General features: G+C 34.6%; 1 protein-coding gene across 2 annotated transcripts in view; it reads left to right on the top strand.

Annotated features, from left to right (window-relative positions):
- The window catches only part of shisal1b (shisa like 1b), an 86053-nt gene extending 67267 nt beyond the window's left edge, over positions 1–18786 (top strand). For both annotated transcript variants that reach the window (XM_073942730.1, XM_068217483.2), the window contains exons 4-5: positions 1–200; positions 18022–18786. The exon at positions 1–200 is cut by the window's left edge and continues 124 nt beyond it. In XM_073942730.1, the coding sequence (XP_073798831.1) occupies positions 1–200; position 18022 (201 nt within the window). In that variant the 3' untranslated portion in view covers positions 18023–18786. The remainder of the gene's footprint in view (positions 201–18021) is intronic.
- Positions 18787–19501: the final 715 nt, after the last annotated feature.

Here is a 19501-nt window from a genome sequence, read left to right as displayed (position 1 = left end):
GGTCTGGGCGGCCGCTGGCTCAAACAGTCGCAGTATAAGTGGCAGGCAGATGGGCAGGAGGAACGGGACGGGCGAACGGCTCCATCACAAACTCAAGAGCAGCACCAGCATCCACACAGCTGCAGCGCTCAGATCAGACACAACCTGACAGGAGATTCACAGAGTCCAGCGCAGGCCACACACAACACAGCCACAGCCTGGTGAGTATCTATTACAAGATGGATTTTCATTATTATTATTTAAATATTTAATAATTGAAATATAAATTATTATTATTATTATTAGGACTTGTTAAGTGAAATGAATGATTTTATTTAGGTTTATTGTATTTTGTTGTTATTTATTGGTTTTATTATCATTATTATTTATTTGAGTTATTATTATGTTCATTTTTAAATTGTATTTAATTTAATTCTTTTATTAGGATTTATTTATTGAAATATTGTTTTAGGATTTATTTTATCATTATTATTATTATTTTATTTATTATTATTATTACTATTATTTTATTATTACTATTATTTATTTTATTATTATTGTTGTTTTATTATTATTATTACATTCATTTTTAATTGTATCTAATTAAATTATTTTATAATAATAATAATAATAATAATTATTATTATTATTATTATTATTATTACGTTTAAATTTTTATTTTATTGTTTTATTTGAATTTATTTATTGCAATGATTTTTTTTTTAAGATTTATTTTATTGTATTAGAATTTATTTGTTTATTATTATTTCATTATGGTTACTATTACTATTATGTTTATTTTTTAGATGTGTTTCACATTATTATTTTATTTGATTTACTCATTGAAATAAATAATTTATTAAATTATTACATTATTTTATTTATTTAATGTTATTATAATTTATTTGTTTTTTAATTATTATTATTATTATTATTTATTTGATTATTTATTATTATTATTAATAATAATATACAATTTCTATTGTATTTTATTATTTTAATTAGTTTTTATTATTATAATTGTTATTTTTTATTATTGTATTTAATTTTATTATTATTATTATTAATGTTTATCCTTTTAATTTGTACATGTATCCTTTTACGTGTTTTCTGTTCTCCTAATTTTGTTGTAATGCATCCTTAAGCCCTGTAAAGCACTGAAAAATAAACTTATTATTAAATATTATTATTAATATTATTATTTTTATGACAGTAAATAAAGTGGATGCACTCATGGTATACAGTATTATAATGATATTTACCTAACCTGCAAAAAAGGTTACTTTAATAGTTATATAATAACAAAAAATACAAAAGATGAATGCAATAAATTACAATTACAATAGGTTTTATTAGTAAACATTATTAAATGTATTCAGAATTAACAGTGAGAAAAGGCCAGAAATAGTTCAATTCTGTACTGATCTGTATAAATATTCAGAAAATATTGAATATTGGCAAATTTTAAATTATTGTTTTATTATTAATAATAATACAGTTATCATAACAATTAATAATAATAAAAATAATAATAACAATATCATAATATTAATAATAATCTGGTTATCATAATTTTAAGTAATCAATTATTACTATTGTTTTTACATTTTTGCAGAAGAACTAAATGAAAAGTAATAATTTGTGGAGAACTGATTTTGAGAAAGCACATTTATACAAAGGCTTCATTTATTAAAGCAAAACAGCCCAAATTCAACCGCTGCATGAAAAAAAGCAAGATTCAGAAGTCAGATTCACCTTCAGTTATCTTAAAATTGGCTTTATTTAGCCTTATTTTAAACTCAAATTTGCTTGTCTTTAAAGAAAATATGGGACAAATATAATTTATTATAGTAGATTAAGCTTCACTTATACCAAACTTATTGGTACATATTTTAAGCTCATATTCTTTCATAACCCTCACAAACTTTACTATCCAAATCAAGCAAACACACACACACACACGAGTGGATTTTACTCACGGGTGAAAATCCTCTCGGGGGATGCAGCGTTACACATAATTGGCCATGAACCAGATGCATCATCATCATTATCAGTCTGAGCTGCAAATCCAATGCTTTAAAAATACCGATTTGTACACAAACAGCAGATCCTTTCACTAGCACAAATAGGTCACAATCGACAATCATTTTTCTCTTGCTTCAATACTATACTTGGTTCCGACATATATAGTTCAAAAATATATTAATTATGGACAAATTTGGGTAAAATATGAAAAAAAAACTGTTTAAAATGTAGTTTCCAATTTACTGTTAATGACAAAGAAGAGCGAAGGGTAAAATCGACCGAGCATATCTGCATATTTATGACTAAATAATTAAAGAGGTGAGCGCAGAAGCAGTGTTTGTTTTTTTGTTGTGTGTAGCTAAATATTGTGATTTTTGCAATAACAATTACATAATGATCATGTTAGTGACAGACGCTAGAGGCCATGGTCTTTAGTCTTCTTTTTAGAGCAACCGACTCCAATCCAATGAATCGCCGGGTTGGGCGCAGTAGGACAATAGGGTTACAACTGGGGGCTCGTCCGGGATGAAAGAGCAGTTTAGGGGGGTGAGTGTAACAGAGGCCTGCTAGTGCAATGCAGGCAAAACCTCACTCCTCTGACCTCAAAAAGTGCTCTAGATATATTGATTAAAATGATATTTTAGTCGTAGAACATTTTTAGAAATGAAAAGAGAACAGAATTAAATTCATGTAAAAATATAACACTTGAACAAAATTTTAGATATATATTTTTTGTTTCTCTTGATTTTTGCTATTTTCGAAAATGTTATTTAATATTTTTTCCAAACATTTACATTTCCCAAACATATTTGGGTTACTAATTTATTTAATCGTTGGAAGTTATTTTGTTAGATAAGCTCCAGATTTGGCTTCAGTACTGTCTAATCAAATGTTTACACACAAATATAATTTGTTATATTACTTAAACTCAGACATTACTGTCATGTAGGACTTTTCGCCATATTTTCCGGCAAGATCCACACACACGGCTGTCAGTAAAGAACCGCGCAAGACCACACACACAGACACACACACATTGCGAAATCCGGAAGTTTTTTTCTTTCCATTTGGCGTGCATTATTCAATTCCATAACACTCTCACAAGCCCTTACTCCTTATTTGCGTCTAATACCAGTTTGTCAAGGGGGATGAATGAAATGTTCACGAGTTAAAGTGAAACTGCCTGTCACATTCACCAGCGATCTCTAACCACTAGAGGTCGCTGGAAAACGTTCTCACTCACAGAACTACAAATGTGTTTGTAAATGGACTTCAACTTCATACATGCTCTTCGCCCACACACCTGCTTCCTCATTTAGCTTGATTACTTTCGCACACCTGAGAACTTTCAAAGACTGATTAACACACATTATTTAAGCCACACATTTACTCCTTCAGTTGGCCGAGTCTTGTTCACTGTAAAATAGCATTACAACGCGTTTTCCTTGTCTTGTTTTCCTGTGTTTTGAACCTAGCCGTGTTTATTTAGTTATCCTTGTCTGCCGCCTGCCTTTCGACCTCTTGCTTGTTAAATTGACTACGATTCTGGATTTTCCTCACACACCTGTTTGCTCCCGTATTGACCACTGGTTGCCTGACTGTGAATAAACCTGCATATTGGATCCTACCTTCTGTTGTGGTGTTACTCCCCGGCGTTACACTGCCGAACTGCAGCTCCCAACCCAACTTTGAGAATAGATTAACAACGTTTTTTTCCCACGTGATAAAAGTCTTACTAACTGCCCCCTACAAATATATATGTATGTATGTATAGAGTTGAAGTCAGAATTATTAGCCCCCTGTTTATTTTTTCCTGTATATTTCTTTAACACATTTCTGGACATTATAGTTTTAATAACTCATCTTTAATAACTGATTTATTTTATCTTTGTCATGATGACAGTAAATAATATTTGACAAGATATTTTTCAAGACACTTTTATACAGCTTAAAGTGACATTTAAAGGCTTAACTAGGTTAATTAGGTGAACTAGGCAGGTTAGGGTAATTAGGCAAGTTATTGTATAACGATGGTTTGTTCTGTAGACTATCGAAAAAAAGTTAGCTTAAAGGAGCTAATAATTTTGATCTTAAAATGTTTTTATAAAAATTAAAAACTGCTTTTATTCCAGCTGAAATAAAGCAAATAAGACTTTCTCCGGAAGAAAAAACATTATCAGACATACTGTGAAAATTTCCTTGCTCTGTGAAATATAATTTGGCAAATATTAAAAAAATTAAAAGAATTCAAAGGGGGGCTAATAATTCTGACTTCAACTGCATATTGCTGTGGCAAGCTCTAGTATAGTAACAGTAGGCATTAAGTCAAAGTAAGGCTGTATACTGTAAGTCTTATATTTACCCATGATCTTACTTTCACTTTCTTAGGTTTTCAGTAATGTAGCGGAGCAGGTGAGATGTAATTTTTCGAGAAACACTCAAATACATCATGTACGCTGCATATGCAATGTCTATAAATTATGTTAAACAATTAATAGCACACTGAAATAAATACAAATTGATTACATGGTTTTTATTATCTTTTATAAAATAATTAAAATTGTTTGCAATTATTTTGTGTTTAAATTAAGAATTTTGCAGGGTCGCAAAAAATTCAACTTTTTTTTTTATTTTGTATTAAATTGAGCTACGGCAAAATCACGAAAATCTATACGGGGTCTGAATAACCAAAAACTGTTGCAAGGTTCTTTCAGAAACGTTGATAAAATGGTTGTTAAAAGCAGGGCTGATTATGGACTCTGAATACAACTGAATTGAATTTAATCCGTATCATTAAGACTATCATACTAATACTGACATCTAAAAAACTTTATGATGATTTTCACAGGGACTTTAAATAAACATTTTAATCAAAGTATATCACTTTGAAAATTTTTATGCTGTGGGTTTAATGTATGCATAAAAAAAGTATACTCAAGGTTGAATAAATTCATTTTTGGGGCTTTTTGACAAGTCTTTTAGTGTCTCTCAAGTCTTTCAAGTTTTCAATCGCACAGTACTCTCTAACTCTGAGAGACTCCGAGACTAGTCCGTGGGTGTGCTGTCTGAAACTCTACAAAGAGCACACACACACATTTTCTCTTACAGTGTGTCAGCAAGACACTGCAGCCGTGTTAGTCTGAGTGAATACCCATCTAATTAAGGCTGTCGTTTGAGCTGCACCCTCTCATTAACAATCACAGGAGTCTCTAGAAGCTTCAGACTTTGAAACTCTCCGAGATGAGTTACTGTATGACACACAGATTTCATGAGTGAGCTTTATTGCACTTCCAAAAGCTTTCAAATCGCACGTCTTTACGGTGATCTGAGTTTAAGCGATCATGACATCTGACACTAAAAGGCATGCTGGTGGTCTTCTGGTTTCTATTTATGTGCCTGCACTGGGTGGCCCTGCCCATATTCATTCATTTTCTTGTCAGCTTAGTCCCTTTATTAATCTGGGGTCGCCGCAGCGGAATGAACTGCCAACAATGTAACACAGACACTCATACACTACGGACAATTTAGCCAGTTCACCTGTACCGTATGTCTCTGGACTGTGGGGGAAACCGGAGCACCTGGAGGAAACCCACGCAAACGCAGGGAGAACATGCAAACTCCACACAGAAACTGAGCTGACAATCAAACCAGCGACCTTCTTGCTGTGAGGCAACAGCGCTACCTACTGCGCCACTGCTTCACCCGCCCTGCCCATAGTGGGATCACATTAGTCAATAACTCTGCCCAATTACAGTAATGCTGTGGTTATCAAATATATTCGGACTATGTCTGAGATTTAGTTGTTTTACCTGGTAACAGAATTTAATTGTTGGTCCTAATGTATATTTTATAAAATTTTAAAATGTAGGTAATAATATTAATAATAATAATAATAATAATAATAATAATAATAATAATAATTTCCCAATACTGGGTTGTGGCTGAAAGAGCATCTGCTGCGTAAAACATATGCTGGAATAGTTGGCAGTTCATTCCGCTGTGGCAGTGTCTGATAATAAATAGTAATAACTGTATTATTATTAGAATTATTAATGATAATAATATTAACATTATTATATACATTTATTATGAATACAATTATAATAATAAATAGATAATAAAATAATAATAATAAATAAATAAAATATTTTTAGTTTTCATTTTTTATTTGTGTGTGTGTGTGTGTGTATGTGTATATATATATATACATACACAAATATTTAATATAATAATAATGCAAAAAACATATTAAATCAATTATATATATATATATATATATATATATATATATATACACAAATATTTAATATAATAATGTAATAATAATGCAAAAACATATTTAATTAATTAATTATATATATATATATATATATATATATATATATATATATATATATATATATATATATATATATATTAATTAAACATGTTTTTGCATTATTATTGAATTATTATATATATTAAATATTTGTATGTATTATTTTGTATGTTATTTACGTTAATAAAAAAACACTTATTTTATTATTAAACTAATAATAAGATGTAATTTAAAATTAATAGCAACTGACATAATTGTTTGGAATAACAATAATGATTATTGTAATTAAATACATAGAATACTTATTATAGTTAGATTAGCATTATTATATTAAATAATTATATTCTAGTTATTAAATATAACAGTACAAATGACAATAACAACAATACTATATATGTAATAAAAAGTACTTTTGGATATATATGACATGTATAATAGATCATTTTAGTGTGGTGATGTCATTGGACCATAAACATTTCCTATTTGTTGTCAAATATTTCATAACTGTTAAAAACAGAGAATTTAACCACATCTCAACCTTAAAACAGCAATTATAACATTATTTATTAATATGTGGATATTGTTGGATTTTAGGAAATTAGGGAAATAAAAAAATGTAAAGCAGCAAACACATTAGGACCATTATTTACATCACTCAAAATGGTCTAAACCCAGTTAGTTTCATTTGTTTAATTGCCTTAGTCTGTCATTCTTCATTTCTCTACAGTGAACACTACATTATTTTCTTAGTCTGCAGTGGCACTGAACAGCAGAGCATGTTATTATTACTGAAGACATGAATAGCGTTTTATAAGAGGGCTCATAAGAGTTAGCTGGTCGAGATCTTTAATGCCCTGTTCCCCAAGAGCATTGTGGGAAACGACTAGATTGGGCGCAGCTCAGAGGGGAACATCTGTTAGAGAGAGAAAAAGAAAGGAAAAGACCACCACAAACGGACCAAAATAGAACTGAGCCGATTCAATTACTGCTCACGGTCTATTCATAAAGCCGTTTATATGGGTCAGATCAGTCTCTGGACATTTACTGTGTTTTTATTTGAGCGCTACGTGCTGTTTCCCTCCTGCTGGCATGAGAAAAAAAAACACTGCCAGGGTCTTTAAATGGCAACTGAGACTCAGTGGTCCTTTTAGAGTACTAGGGGGGCACTCATGCTTTTAAACTGTTAAAAAAAATGGCTTCAACACAATACAGTCATGTTGGCCAAACACGAATCGATTAAGTTCTCCCAAAGATTTTTACAAATTCAAGTGGATTGAACTTAAAACAATTAAGTTGTCCCAGAAATAAAAACGTAAGAATTGTGATTATTCAGCTCATTTTAAATTATTACAAGCAGCAAAAAAGGCACATTTTTACATTACTTTTTTCTTACTGTCATTGTGAGACGCTGGACAACAGAGCTGAGGATCCAAAGCCTATTATAAGTATAGTCTTGCAAGCAAAGGTCAAAACAGGAACAAACAGGTGCATACAAATGATCTAAAGCACAGTCAATAAACAGGCGAATACTCGGTACAATCGGAAAACAAGGCCAGGAAAAATGCTTTGTAATGCTCACAGACAGTATAACATACAACTCAGTAAGACTCAGCAAAGAGTGTGTGTGTGTTAGAAGTGAATATATAGTCATGTAATCAGTCTATGACTCGGCTGTGTGTGTACAATCAGAGAGAGAACTGTAACTGGTGTGTGTGTGATGTGCATGGTGGGATCTAAAGTCCAGTTCCATGACAGATTCATAGTTCTCTGGCGATCTGCAACTGCTAGTGATTGTGACACTTACAATTTACAATTATTTAATGTATTCACAATGTTAATTATTTCACATATCACTCCTCAACATCTAGTATAAGCTAATAAAACTTGGCTTTTTTTACAGGCCTGTTAAGAATTTGATTTAAAAATATGATAAATATTTTCAAGCCAGTAAAACCAACCCAAGCTCATTCTGAAAACGTAGTCCCGTGGACGTTTCTGGAGACAGCGGAATACGTCCCGGGAGGTACGTACGGCTGCATTTATTTTTTTCAAGCGAACGTTGCGGGTCAATCGGTAAAATTGGTTGGGTTCAGGGAAAGAGGAGGGCGGTCAGCCGATTGGCCGGTCGTGCAGTCAATCATCCGGTCAGTCGGACAGCGGCCTCTGGCGGGTTGACGCGAGAACAGCGCGGGCGCGAACCGCACTCGCGAGAGACGTTCAAGATGAGAAAAATCACACAACAGTGGCCTCTCGCGGATTCGCAAAAACAAAAACTGCAGCCGTACGTACCCGCCGGGACGTATTCCGCGGTCTCCAGAAACGTCCGCGGGACTACGTTTCCACAATGAGCCTGGGTTGAGTAAAACTGTATGCAACGCATACACTAAACACTTCACGAATAGGCTAACAAACACATCCATGAGTAAATTTGCCATGTCATTCAGCATTGGCCTACAGAACACAATAAACCTGGATGATTTGCATTGTGGAAACTGACCATCAGGTGTTTTGCATGTTTTAATATTAAATTAGTTTAATATTACCGATTTCCAAAATATAAACAATTTAATAATACTGACACTACACCTGACAGATGTGTCGCCTGAATGTTGTCATATCCACTTATTTTTAGCATAATTAGGCTTCGACTTTAGGCTTTAAATTATATTAATATTGATGTCAATATATCATTCATTTACCTTCAGCTTAGTTCTTTATTTATCAGGTGTCGCCACAGCGGAATGAACCTTCAACTATTCCAGCATATGTTTAGCCACAACCCAGTATTGGGAAACTCTCACACTCATACACTATGGCCAATTTAGTTTATTCAATTCACCTATAGCACATGTGTTCGGACTGCGGGGGAAACCGTAGCACCCAGAGGAAACCCACGCCAACACGGGGAGAATATTCAAACTCCACACAGAGATGCCAACTGGCCTAGCTGGGACTCGAACCAGCGACCTTCTTGCTTCAATCTTACTTAATTTTTATAAATTACTTGATTTTATTGGCTGTTTTTTCCACCAAGATCTGGCAACATAAACTTCGTCCCTCTTTCCATGTCATTTCTTGCTCCAAGATGTTGATTATGAAGTGGTTTACAAAGCACCACTTGTTTAGTCTGGTTACAAACTTCCTGCATTTTTTTAGTCTTCCATAATTCAGAAATTCCAAATTTAGGGGCAGTTCCTCTATGACAACAAGCTTGGCCCCATGCTGGCTCCCTTAATTTGGAAATCGCTGAATTATGGAACAGTAAAAAACTCAATTTTTTGTCCCCCCACTAGAACTACCACTGCTGAGTGCTGTATTGTGTGATCTAGAGAGGGACTGATGGGCAAGATCTGCTTTGACTGACGTGTCATGCATGGGAATCAGTTTTAAAAGACTATAAACAGGACACATTTCATTAAGAGCCATATATCAGCGGCCCCTAAACACAGCTCTGATGGCTTCTGCGATTGTCAGACTGATGGGGTTTTGGATGTTGTTAAAGTCAGATATTTATTGCTCTGGTTGTTCATTACTGCTGAAATCTCTCCTGAATGTCTAAATGACACATGTGGGATTTCCTCTTTGCTTTTCTCAGATGTTGTTTAAAATAGAAAATGTCTTTATTTGCTGTGAGTTTAATCTCACTGATGTCACTCTGATGCTGTTTGGGGTAGTGGAATAGCGACGATTTAGTTAATTTGCGTTGGACTGGTATCTTGGTTTGTGTGGGGACACGATACACAGTATCGCCGCTGTACCATAACAAGCCGAAAGTCTTTAGCATATTATTTGTTGACAGTTGTGTAATATTGTCCCGCCCCTCCTTCACTGTGATTGGACGGCTAGCTCAAAATGACAATCATGGGTGCTGCTTTTATTTTAACTTGCAATATCTGAAAACTACACCTACTTATACTACTTATAATACTATAAATGTAAAAGTACATACTTTTTTTGTGTGTGACAGAAGAGTTTGCAAGCTTTGGGACATACTACTTCCTTGTTAACAGATCACTATGTTGCTTAGTTAAGTCCCCTGTCAGTCATCTCGACACATCATCCACATTTCTTTCATATTTAATTACCTATTGGAAAAGCAGGATAATCTGACATTCGCGAGTCTTTCATGCAAAGAAATCTCCTCAGGTCTTTGGGTAATTATCAGGGATGGGTATCATTAAGGTTTAAACGGTATTACTACTTTTATTGATACCACATATCGGTTTTCTACATTAACGGTACTTATATCTGTACTTTTTATGGTGCTTTTTTAAAATAAAAACAAATAACAAAAGACAAATTAAACAGAATTAACAAAACTTTGTTTTATTATTATGTTTTAATGTAAAATAAAACAAAACCAATAATTGTAAAAAAAAAAAAACACTTTTTTTCCTGTAAAAGAATGTACAGTGGTTTGAAGGAAAATTACTCAGTTTTTAACCTTTTTTCTTCTGTAGAAAAATCAACATGTTTGCATTTTCTGGAGAAGTCTGGATCTTTCTTGGTTTCTTGTGCTTCCTGCAGTTGAAAATACCCTCTTTTAGTTGCAAAATGCAGTTTAATAATCAGATGATGTTTATGGTTTTTCATTAACACGTTCACATAAATGAGTTACCAGTGTTTTGGTTGGTAACAACATACACATAAGCAGTTTTTTAATAATTTCTTAATAAGAATCGTTTATCATTAGGCTATATTCATAAACACAGTAATGTAAAAGCATTTTTAATGTTTAAGATTTATTTAGGCTACTGCAGAAAAAAATACAGTTTATATTGTAACCGAATGTGTGTGTTTATTAAACTATTAATATCAAGATGCTTGGCCAAATTGCTTGCGTTTCTGCTTATACAAGTAAACAACTTGTTGCGTTTGTTGCAACGGCATTGTTGCTGCCCACTCGGAAAATAAAACCCGTTTGCTTCTCTCCGCCAGCTTATGAGCTGTGTGTGCACGTGCGAGTCTGTGTCGCGAGCTGTGTGCGCTTAAAGGCTTTTATACTTGACATGCTCGTCGTTGTACTATTGGGCAAAAACATGAGCATTTCTTATGTAAGATTGACAACTGTGCAGATGAATATTACAAATAAGAAAATACAGATGAAGTACCGAGTTTTGCTACTCATCCCTAGTAATTATGCATTCCGAAGTTGATGTCCTAACATATCTTGATATAAGTTAGCATTGTTGTTGCCGATTAAATATAACACGGAAAATGCTGTTTAAATATGTTCAAGCTAGACATTGATTAACAGTCATATAAACAACTTTACCGAAGCCTCTCTAGTCTCTACACGTTGGTCTCGCATGTCCGCCATGTTTGTAGTTTGTTTACACTTTTCACCCGCGTTTGTAGTTGTAACCAATTTTACGTCCAACGTGCAATGTATTGTAATAGTAAACCATCCGGGAACCTCCGGCATACTGTTTTCAACATACCATGGTTTGGGACATACTAATTCTATTTTCGAGTACTGTTTAGGATAGATAGTATGTGAAGTGGGACGCAGAGCACTCAGAATTCAGCACTGACTGTAAAACACCCATTTAGCGATTTGCTGAACTGCAGGTGCTCAAAAAATGCATCACTACTATTGACCACAACAGACAACGAACACTCAGCTCGAGAAAAAACACTTCGGTGGACACGCAGCCTCATGACTTATACACGCACTATTCTGAAGAGACAGTAATGTTGCGTCTGTATGAAGATGCTAGGTTGTAGGTTAACGTTGTGCTAATGTTAGCTCTGGCTAAGCTCGCAGCCTCCTGCTGCTCTGGGACTGATCTCCCAGCATGCTCTCCGCTCCGCTTCGGTCAGGGGTGCATATGTCTGTTTCACACCAGAGACATGGCCTGGTTTCAGAGGCAGCACATGGTGTATTATTAGAGAAGCTCTGCCAACTCGCTGTCTCCTTCCCTTGTTCTGTGGGCAGATTTCTGTAAGAGCACACAGTGAAACCTGCACTTGTCATGTCCACTCCTGAGTGCATGCGCTTCGAGAGCCCTGGCAAACACAGGCCACATAAAGCGTGACATTTCTGCCGCCCCCTTCTTCCTTTTTCTTCAGAGGAGGACTCTTGAGGGGGGAGGGGGCGATGGTGGGGCTAATTAGGTAATGCACTATCCCATAGCACATGCCTTTTAGTAGCCGTGCATTTATACTTCTGCATTGTTTTTGTGTTGATCGGACAGAAACACTTCCAAAATGCTAACAGGCAGAGGGGTTTCTATGGTGTTGAGTTTGCACTGGAAATGCATGAAATGCTAACTCACTGTACAAGTATAGCTCAAATTCACTCATTCAAGGAAGAAAGAGGTGTGAGCTGGTGAATATGCAACAATATTACTCATAAAGTAAACACAAAAGTAACCATTTGGAGCTCTTCTTTGGGATTTAAAACTTGTTAAACACTCATGCCACAGGGCTCGCTCCGACACCACAGCTCTTAGCCCCGCCCAAACTCATCACAGATACCAAGCCGACCAATCACAGCTCACCAGTCAGGCTTTGCGTCAGGCTACAGCAAGATTGTGCGAAGGCAATGCCGGACCATCTGCACACATTCAAATCAGCCCTTAATTTACTTCGCCATACGTTTGAATGCAGTTCCTAGAAAAAATGAACACTAGGGGGCAGTGTGACGGCAACAAATCTGGTTCTTTTTCACACTAATGCTATTTACAGGGACAAATTAGGTATTACTAAGGATTACTTTCGTGTAGTGTTTTGCACAACAGACCTACGGGGTCTCGCGGTTCGGCAATTGCTTAATTTAATAGAAAAGCAAGCAAATTACATTTTGAGAAGCTTGTAAATTGAATAAAATGCTGCACTGTTCAAATTCACACCACGATACAGAGCGCCCTCTGCATAGTTTTACACTGAAAAACAATATAGTATTTGCGAATAGAATGTGCCGGTCTGGTGTGTGATGTCACATGTGATGAAACGCGCATTCAAACCTTTTTTTAACTACAGAAGGTCACATGAGTATCATATGGAGTCAATCTAGGGCCACATATACTTGCAAAATAAAAGAAAGTTTTGCAAACAAAAAATTAAGTATTGAGCAAAGATAAATAAATGAATGCAAATCTCCAAAAATCGCAAATCAAAAATAAATTGACTTTGCTAACAAAAATTAAAAACTGCGAAGGGAAAATTATGTTTTAAGAAATAAAATTAAAATTTGCAAACAAAAAGAAAAAATTAAAAATCAAGCAGTGCAAAAAACAAAACAAAAACTAAAATATCTGCAATGAAAAAAAACTACATATATTTGCAAAAGATTTTTTATAGCATTGCCTTTACAAAACCCGCCAGTCAATTGCAATGTTTATTTTGACTAGCTTTTTAGTCAACTGTAAGGTTGCGATGCTGATTTGACTTTGTGCTTCAAGGTTTTTTCGTGTTTCACTTTGTGGTCCTGATTTGACAAGGGGGCGGAGTCAAGGAAACTTGGGCGTTTACGGAAGGCTGGACCTGCCTCAATTTAAGCAATGTCATCACCTGGAGACACTATCATTGAGATGGTTTTACAGCTCAGTAGGTCCTGTAGTAGGTTAGTTAAAAACATTAAAATGAGCGTTGCAATTGACTGGACGGGTTTTGTAAAGGCATAAAATATATATATAGTTTTTTTTTATAGCAAATATTTTATTATTTTTTAATTTTTTTAATTTTTTTGCAGTTCTATTTTGTTTGTTTGCAAATTGAATTTTTATTTCTCAAAACTTATTTTTTTCCTTTGCAGTTTTCAATTATTGTTATAAAAACTATTTTTTTTTTCTAAAAAATAAATTTTTGCTTTTTTTTAATATATTTTTTGTTTGCAAAACTTTCTTTTATTTTGCAAGTATACTTGGCCCTAGATTGACTCCATAGTATCATTCACTAAACTACACTGTTACCAATTTCTTGTATAATCTACATTATCTTACTGTGAGCAGTTTGCCAGTGACTTACTGTAAATTAAATTACAGCAACAATACTGTATTTACATTTACACCACAATTTTTCTTACTCTATGTCTTTACAGAATTGTATGTATATCTTTGCTGTAAAATATACAGTTATTTTCACAATGCAACTTTAACATACAGTAACATACCGCATAATTGTCCTACAGTAAAATACAGTTCATATTACAGTTAGTGTTTATTTACAAAATCGTTAACAGTGTGCATACATTGTATATATACATCTGTTGTTGTGTGGCCTTCTTTCTGGCTCTCTCTCTCTCAAACACACAAACGCACAAGTGCATGCACACACACATACATAAACACAAACACTACATCCGTATGTTTAAATAGCCATCAAACAACACAAAGGCTTTAGGATTTACTCCCAAAATTGCTTTCTTTTTCAAACAAGATACAGCAGGCTTTGAGGGTAAACTCTAGTTTCTCTTGTTTCCTTTAAATAAATTAGAGATCAATGCTTCTCGAGGTCAAAAAATGTATAATGTATTAATGTTTAAATTTGTGTATTTTAACAGCAAAACAATAAAAGAATTGTTGTTAATCAGTAGTTTTAGACTCAAAAATCTGAATTTTTGACAAACAAATGCACCCCAAGCAATGCATTTCAGATTCAGAAAAATGTAGACATCGCCCTCTAGTGGACTCATCATCTGAAACGTGCAACAAAATGTATCCATTTGACATTTTGCTGTAGGCTGAGGTGTGTATTTCTAGTAAGTCTGGGTTTTATTTTTTTGCATTCTCCTTTCAGGTGTTTCTGCACATCTAACACCTGTTTAGTTCTACATCTTGTCCATTTTAACCTCTAAAAATCCTATGAAGCATTAAAACATCTTGGATTTAAATTAAATGGCTTCTTTCTCTCTAAATGGACAGTAATTGGTATGATAGTGTAACGTCTGATTGTGTAAGATTAAGATATGTGCATCTGTTCGTGATGAATTGTTAAATAATGAAATGAAGTCAGCCTCCAGTCAGGTGGCTTGTCCAGGTCTTGCCCAATTAATCCTGAAACGCCATGCAACACAGTGGGATAATTATCTGTCAGATGGGTGATCCTGCGACAGAGCAGACAGGAGGGCAGGAAGACGCATTTTCACACCATTATTCGCCACAGATGAACCAGAAGTGAAAAAAAAGAATAACTGTTAATATTTTTATTATTTATATAATTATTTATGATGTGTAGTATGTCATTATATGGATGTTGGTTTTTATTATCAAAATTAAGAATTAGTGTGTGTGTGTGTGTGTGTGTGTACGTGTTTTTGTGACATATCAGGACACAAATCTGTATAATGACATAGGTATGACACAGTTATTACAAAAAGGAGGTGAAATATGAGGACATTGGTGACGTCCTCATTTCTCAAAATGCTTATAAATCCTACAGGACGAGTTTAATCAGAGAGTAAACCTGCACACAGTCTCCTGTGATGGTTGGGTTTAGGGGTGGGGTGGGGTGAGGGCAATACAACATACGGTTTGGACAGTATAAAAAGAATGGAAACCTATGTAATGTCCCCACTTTTCACAAAAACAAACATGTGCGTGTGAGCGTGTGTAAAATATTTTTATCCACTAAACATATTTATTCATTCATGCATATGTTTTACGCAGCGGATGCCCTTCCAGCTGCAACCCAACATTGGAAAACACCCATGCACACTTTTTCACACACATACACTACAGCCAATTTAGCTTATTCAATTCACCTATAGCGCATGTGTTTGGACTGTGGGGGAAACCGGAGCCTCTGGAGGAAACCCACAAAAACACAGGGAGAGCATGCAAACTCCACACAGAAATGCCAACTGACCCAGCGGGGCCAGCGACCAGCTCGAACCAGCAACCTTCTGGCTGTGAGGTGATCGTGCTGCCCACTGTGCCACTGTGACGTCCATATTTATTTATTTTTTTATTTATTAATAACCAGAATGGAATGTAAATTAGGATAAGGTTTCATATTTCCATGATATTTAACAAAATAAACAGATTAAATCTATTAAAGACAAAAACATTTTTATTTTCACATAAAGCTGATTATATAATTAACATAACACATTAATTTAATTTAAATATTTATTATAATATTATATTTTTTCTACTCTTAAACTAATGGCGATGCAGTGGCACAGTGGTTAGCACTGTCGCCTCACAGCAAGAAGGTCGCTGGTTCGAGCCTCGGCTGGGTCAGTTGGCGTTTCTGTGTGGAGTTTGCATGATCTGTGGCGACCCCGGATTAATAAAGGGACTAAGCTGAATAGAAAATGAATGAATGAAATACTTTTAAACTAATGAAATAATCTGTAATATAATAATTAAATTAAATAATTAGTTTTTTTTTTTTTTGTAAAAATTACATAATTGTTAGTATAGATTGCTTATAAGTATTAATTTATTTATTATCCTTTCAGCCTAGTCCCTTTATTAATCTGGCATTGCCACAACGGAATGAACCGCCAACTTATCCAGCATATGTTTTACGCAGTGACTGCAATCCATCACTGGGAAACATCCATACACACTCATTTACACACACACACACACACACACACACACACACACACACACACACACACACACACACATACACTACGGACAATTTAGCCTACCCTATTCACCTAGATCACTTGTTTTTGGACTTGTGGGGGAAACCGGAACACCCGAAGGGAACCCACGCAAACACAGGAAGAGAATGTAAACTCCACACTGAAATGCCAACTGACCCAGCCGAGTTTTGAATCAGCGACTTTCTTGCTGTGAGCCGATTGTGCTACCCACTGCGCCTAATAATAAATGTATTACATTTAATAGTCAGTTGGCATTTCTGTTTGGAGCTTGCATGTTCTCCCTGATGGTTTCCTTCGGTTTCCCCCTCAGTTCAAAGACATGCGCTATAGGTGAATTGGGTAAGCTAAAATTGACCATAGTGTATGTGTGTAAAAGAGTGTGGGTATGGTTATTTCCCAGTGATGGCATCCGCTGCATAGAACATATGCTGGATAAGTTGGCGGTTCATTCCGCTGTAGCGACCCTAGATTAATAAGGGGACTAAGGCTAAAAGAAAATTGAATGAATGAATAAATATTGTTTTATTGATTAAAAAATTACTTATTAATTCAACCACTAAACTATCTTGTCATTGTTGCTTAGCTCATTGACTTATTTAAGGGATTTCGATGGCATGTGTGTGTATTTGTGTGTGTGTGTGAGTGGGTGTGTGTGTGTGTTTGTTTCTCTGTGTTTGTTCTTGAAAGGTTCAATAAAATACTATAAAAAAAAAAAAACTTCCAGTAATATTTTCTGAAGAGGTTGAGATGTGTTCATTTAGAGGTTAATTAAACTATCACTAATGTAATCTGAATTGAACTCTGAACTACAATGTAGTACAAAGTAACTTGATGTACAAATTTATCCCCTGGAAAAGTATTTATGATGGCAGTACTTTATTATTTAATTATTTTGTTTTATTTTTCGTATTTTATTTTAACATTTTTATTTTTTCTTTTTTTTATTATTGATTCCCTCATCTGTAATGGGTTAAATTGTTGGGGAAGGGGTGGTTCTGAATTTTTTTTTTTTTTTTTTGTAAAATCTTAAATAAAAAGTTAAAAATAAATAAACAAATAACTTATTAATCAATGATGCATAACCTAACCATTATTTTGCTCTATCTAATTCTTTATGCGTTTTTTTTTTAAACAGAGACTGACCATAGGACAGACCACTGCGAGGATGTGCATAATGGGAAACGTAGTACATGCCTTTGCCACATGGACCTACATGTCACAGAGGCCCGTTTGCCACAAATCTCAAAAAGCACAAACTTCAAACCCCTCGACTAACCAAGAACCTCAAAACAGGAGAGTCTGAAAGAAACTGAGAAACAGAAACTCCAGATTGTGGACCAAACTGGACTTCAATGGACACTGAATTACCGCAGGACGTATCTGGAGGATCTATGTAGCTGTTTCTTTCATGACACTTCTGGATTAAACTCTTTGTAACTGTGCAGTTTATTTATTTGTAGTCAAGGGGAAAGCACTGAGCGATAAATGAAGTCGTCAAATATGATTTCAAAGATCCAAGCACTCTCAAGAACTGAAATGACCTTTTCCAAGTAAATATCAAAACTCACACGTCGTGGATGGTTTCGCAGTGAAGATGTCAAATGAAATAGTGCAGTGAATGTTGTTGTTTTTTTGGGGGTTTTTTTTACTGCTGTTGTGCTTTTGGCATTTTCTCATTTGTAAGAATCAGTGAGGTAGCAAACTGTGCTTTTTATTCCCCCCGTTTGTCTCCTTCGCTGAAGACCTCATTGTGTGTGTTTCGTCAGGTTGTTTTGAGACCTCAGAGGAGGTTTTGTTCAGCGGTTATTATTGATATTGATCAGTTGATTTAGAGTATAGTTTTTGAGTAAACTGCCGAAATGAAATAATAAAAAAAAAACATGATTTCACACTCCTCGAACATGATGAAGCACAGACTTTCATTTTTAAAAATGTCAGCAAAATGATGGGGGGGGGGGGGGGGTTAAAAATGGACTGACTTTGTAAGAAAGTCTGTTGAAATGAAGCCGAGTTTCCATTCAATTTAATTTAGCCAAGTAGAATGTGTTCCTTGATTATTGTCCTTGTTTATTCTGAATCAGCCACTCAAAATGTAGCAATTAAGCTCACACATTCTCATCAGCCAATAAAGTGCATTAATCCCGCCCACTGCTTCTGAAAATATTTTTCCCATTCATTTTCCCATAAGGATTATGAAAATGTCTTATAAGCTTGAAACAAACCAGCAGAAATGAGAGATACATTACAAACTCTGGATGGATGGATGGTTGGATGGATGGATATGACATGCATTGATGCATGATGGATGGACTGGATTTGACATACATTGATGGATGGATGGATGGATGGATAGACGGAATTTGACATTCATTTATGGATGATAGATGAATGAATTGGAATTGACATCCAATGATGGATGGATGGATGCATGAATGGATGGATAGATGGATGGATGGATTGTATTTGACATTCATTTATGGATGATGACTGAATGAATTGGAATTAACATTTATTGATGGATGGATGGATGGATGGATGGATAAATGGATGGATGGATGGATGGATGAAAGGATGGATGGGTGGACAGATTGGATTTGACATTCATTTATGGATGA

The sequence above is a fragment of the Danio rerio genome, chromosome 25 (assembly GCF_049306965.1).
Source record: "Danio rerio strain Tuebingen ecotype United States chromosome 25, GRCz12tu, whole genome shotgun sequence".
NCBI lineage: Eukaryota > Metazoa > Chordata > Actinopteri > Cypriniformes > Danionidae > Danio > Danio rerio.
This window is presented reverse-complemented; position numbering and strand designations above follow the sequence as displayed.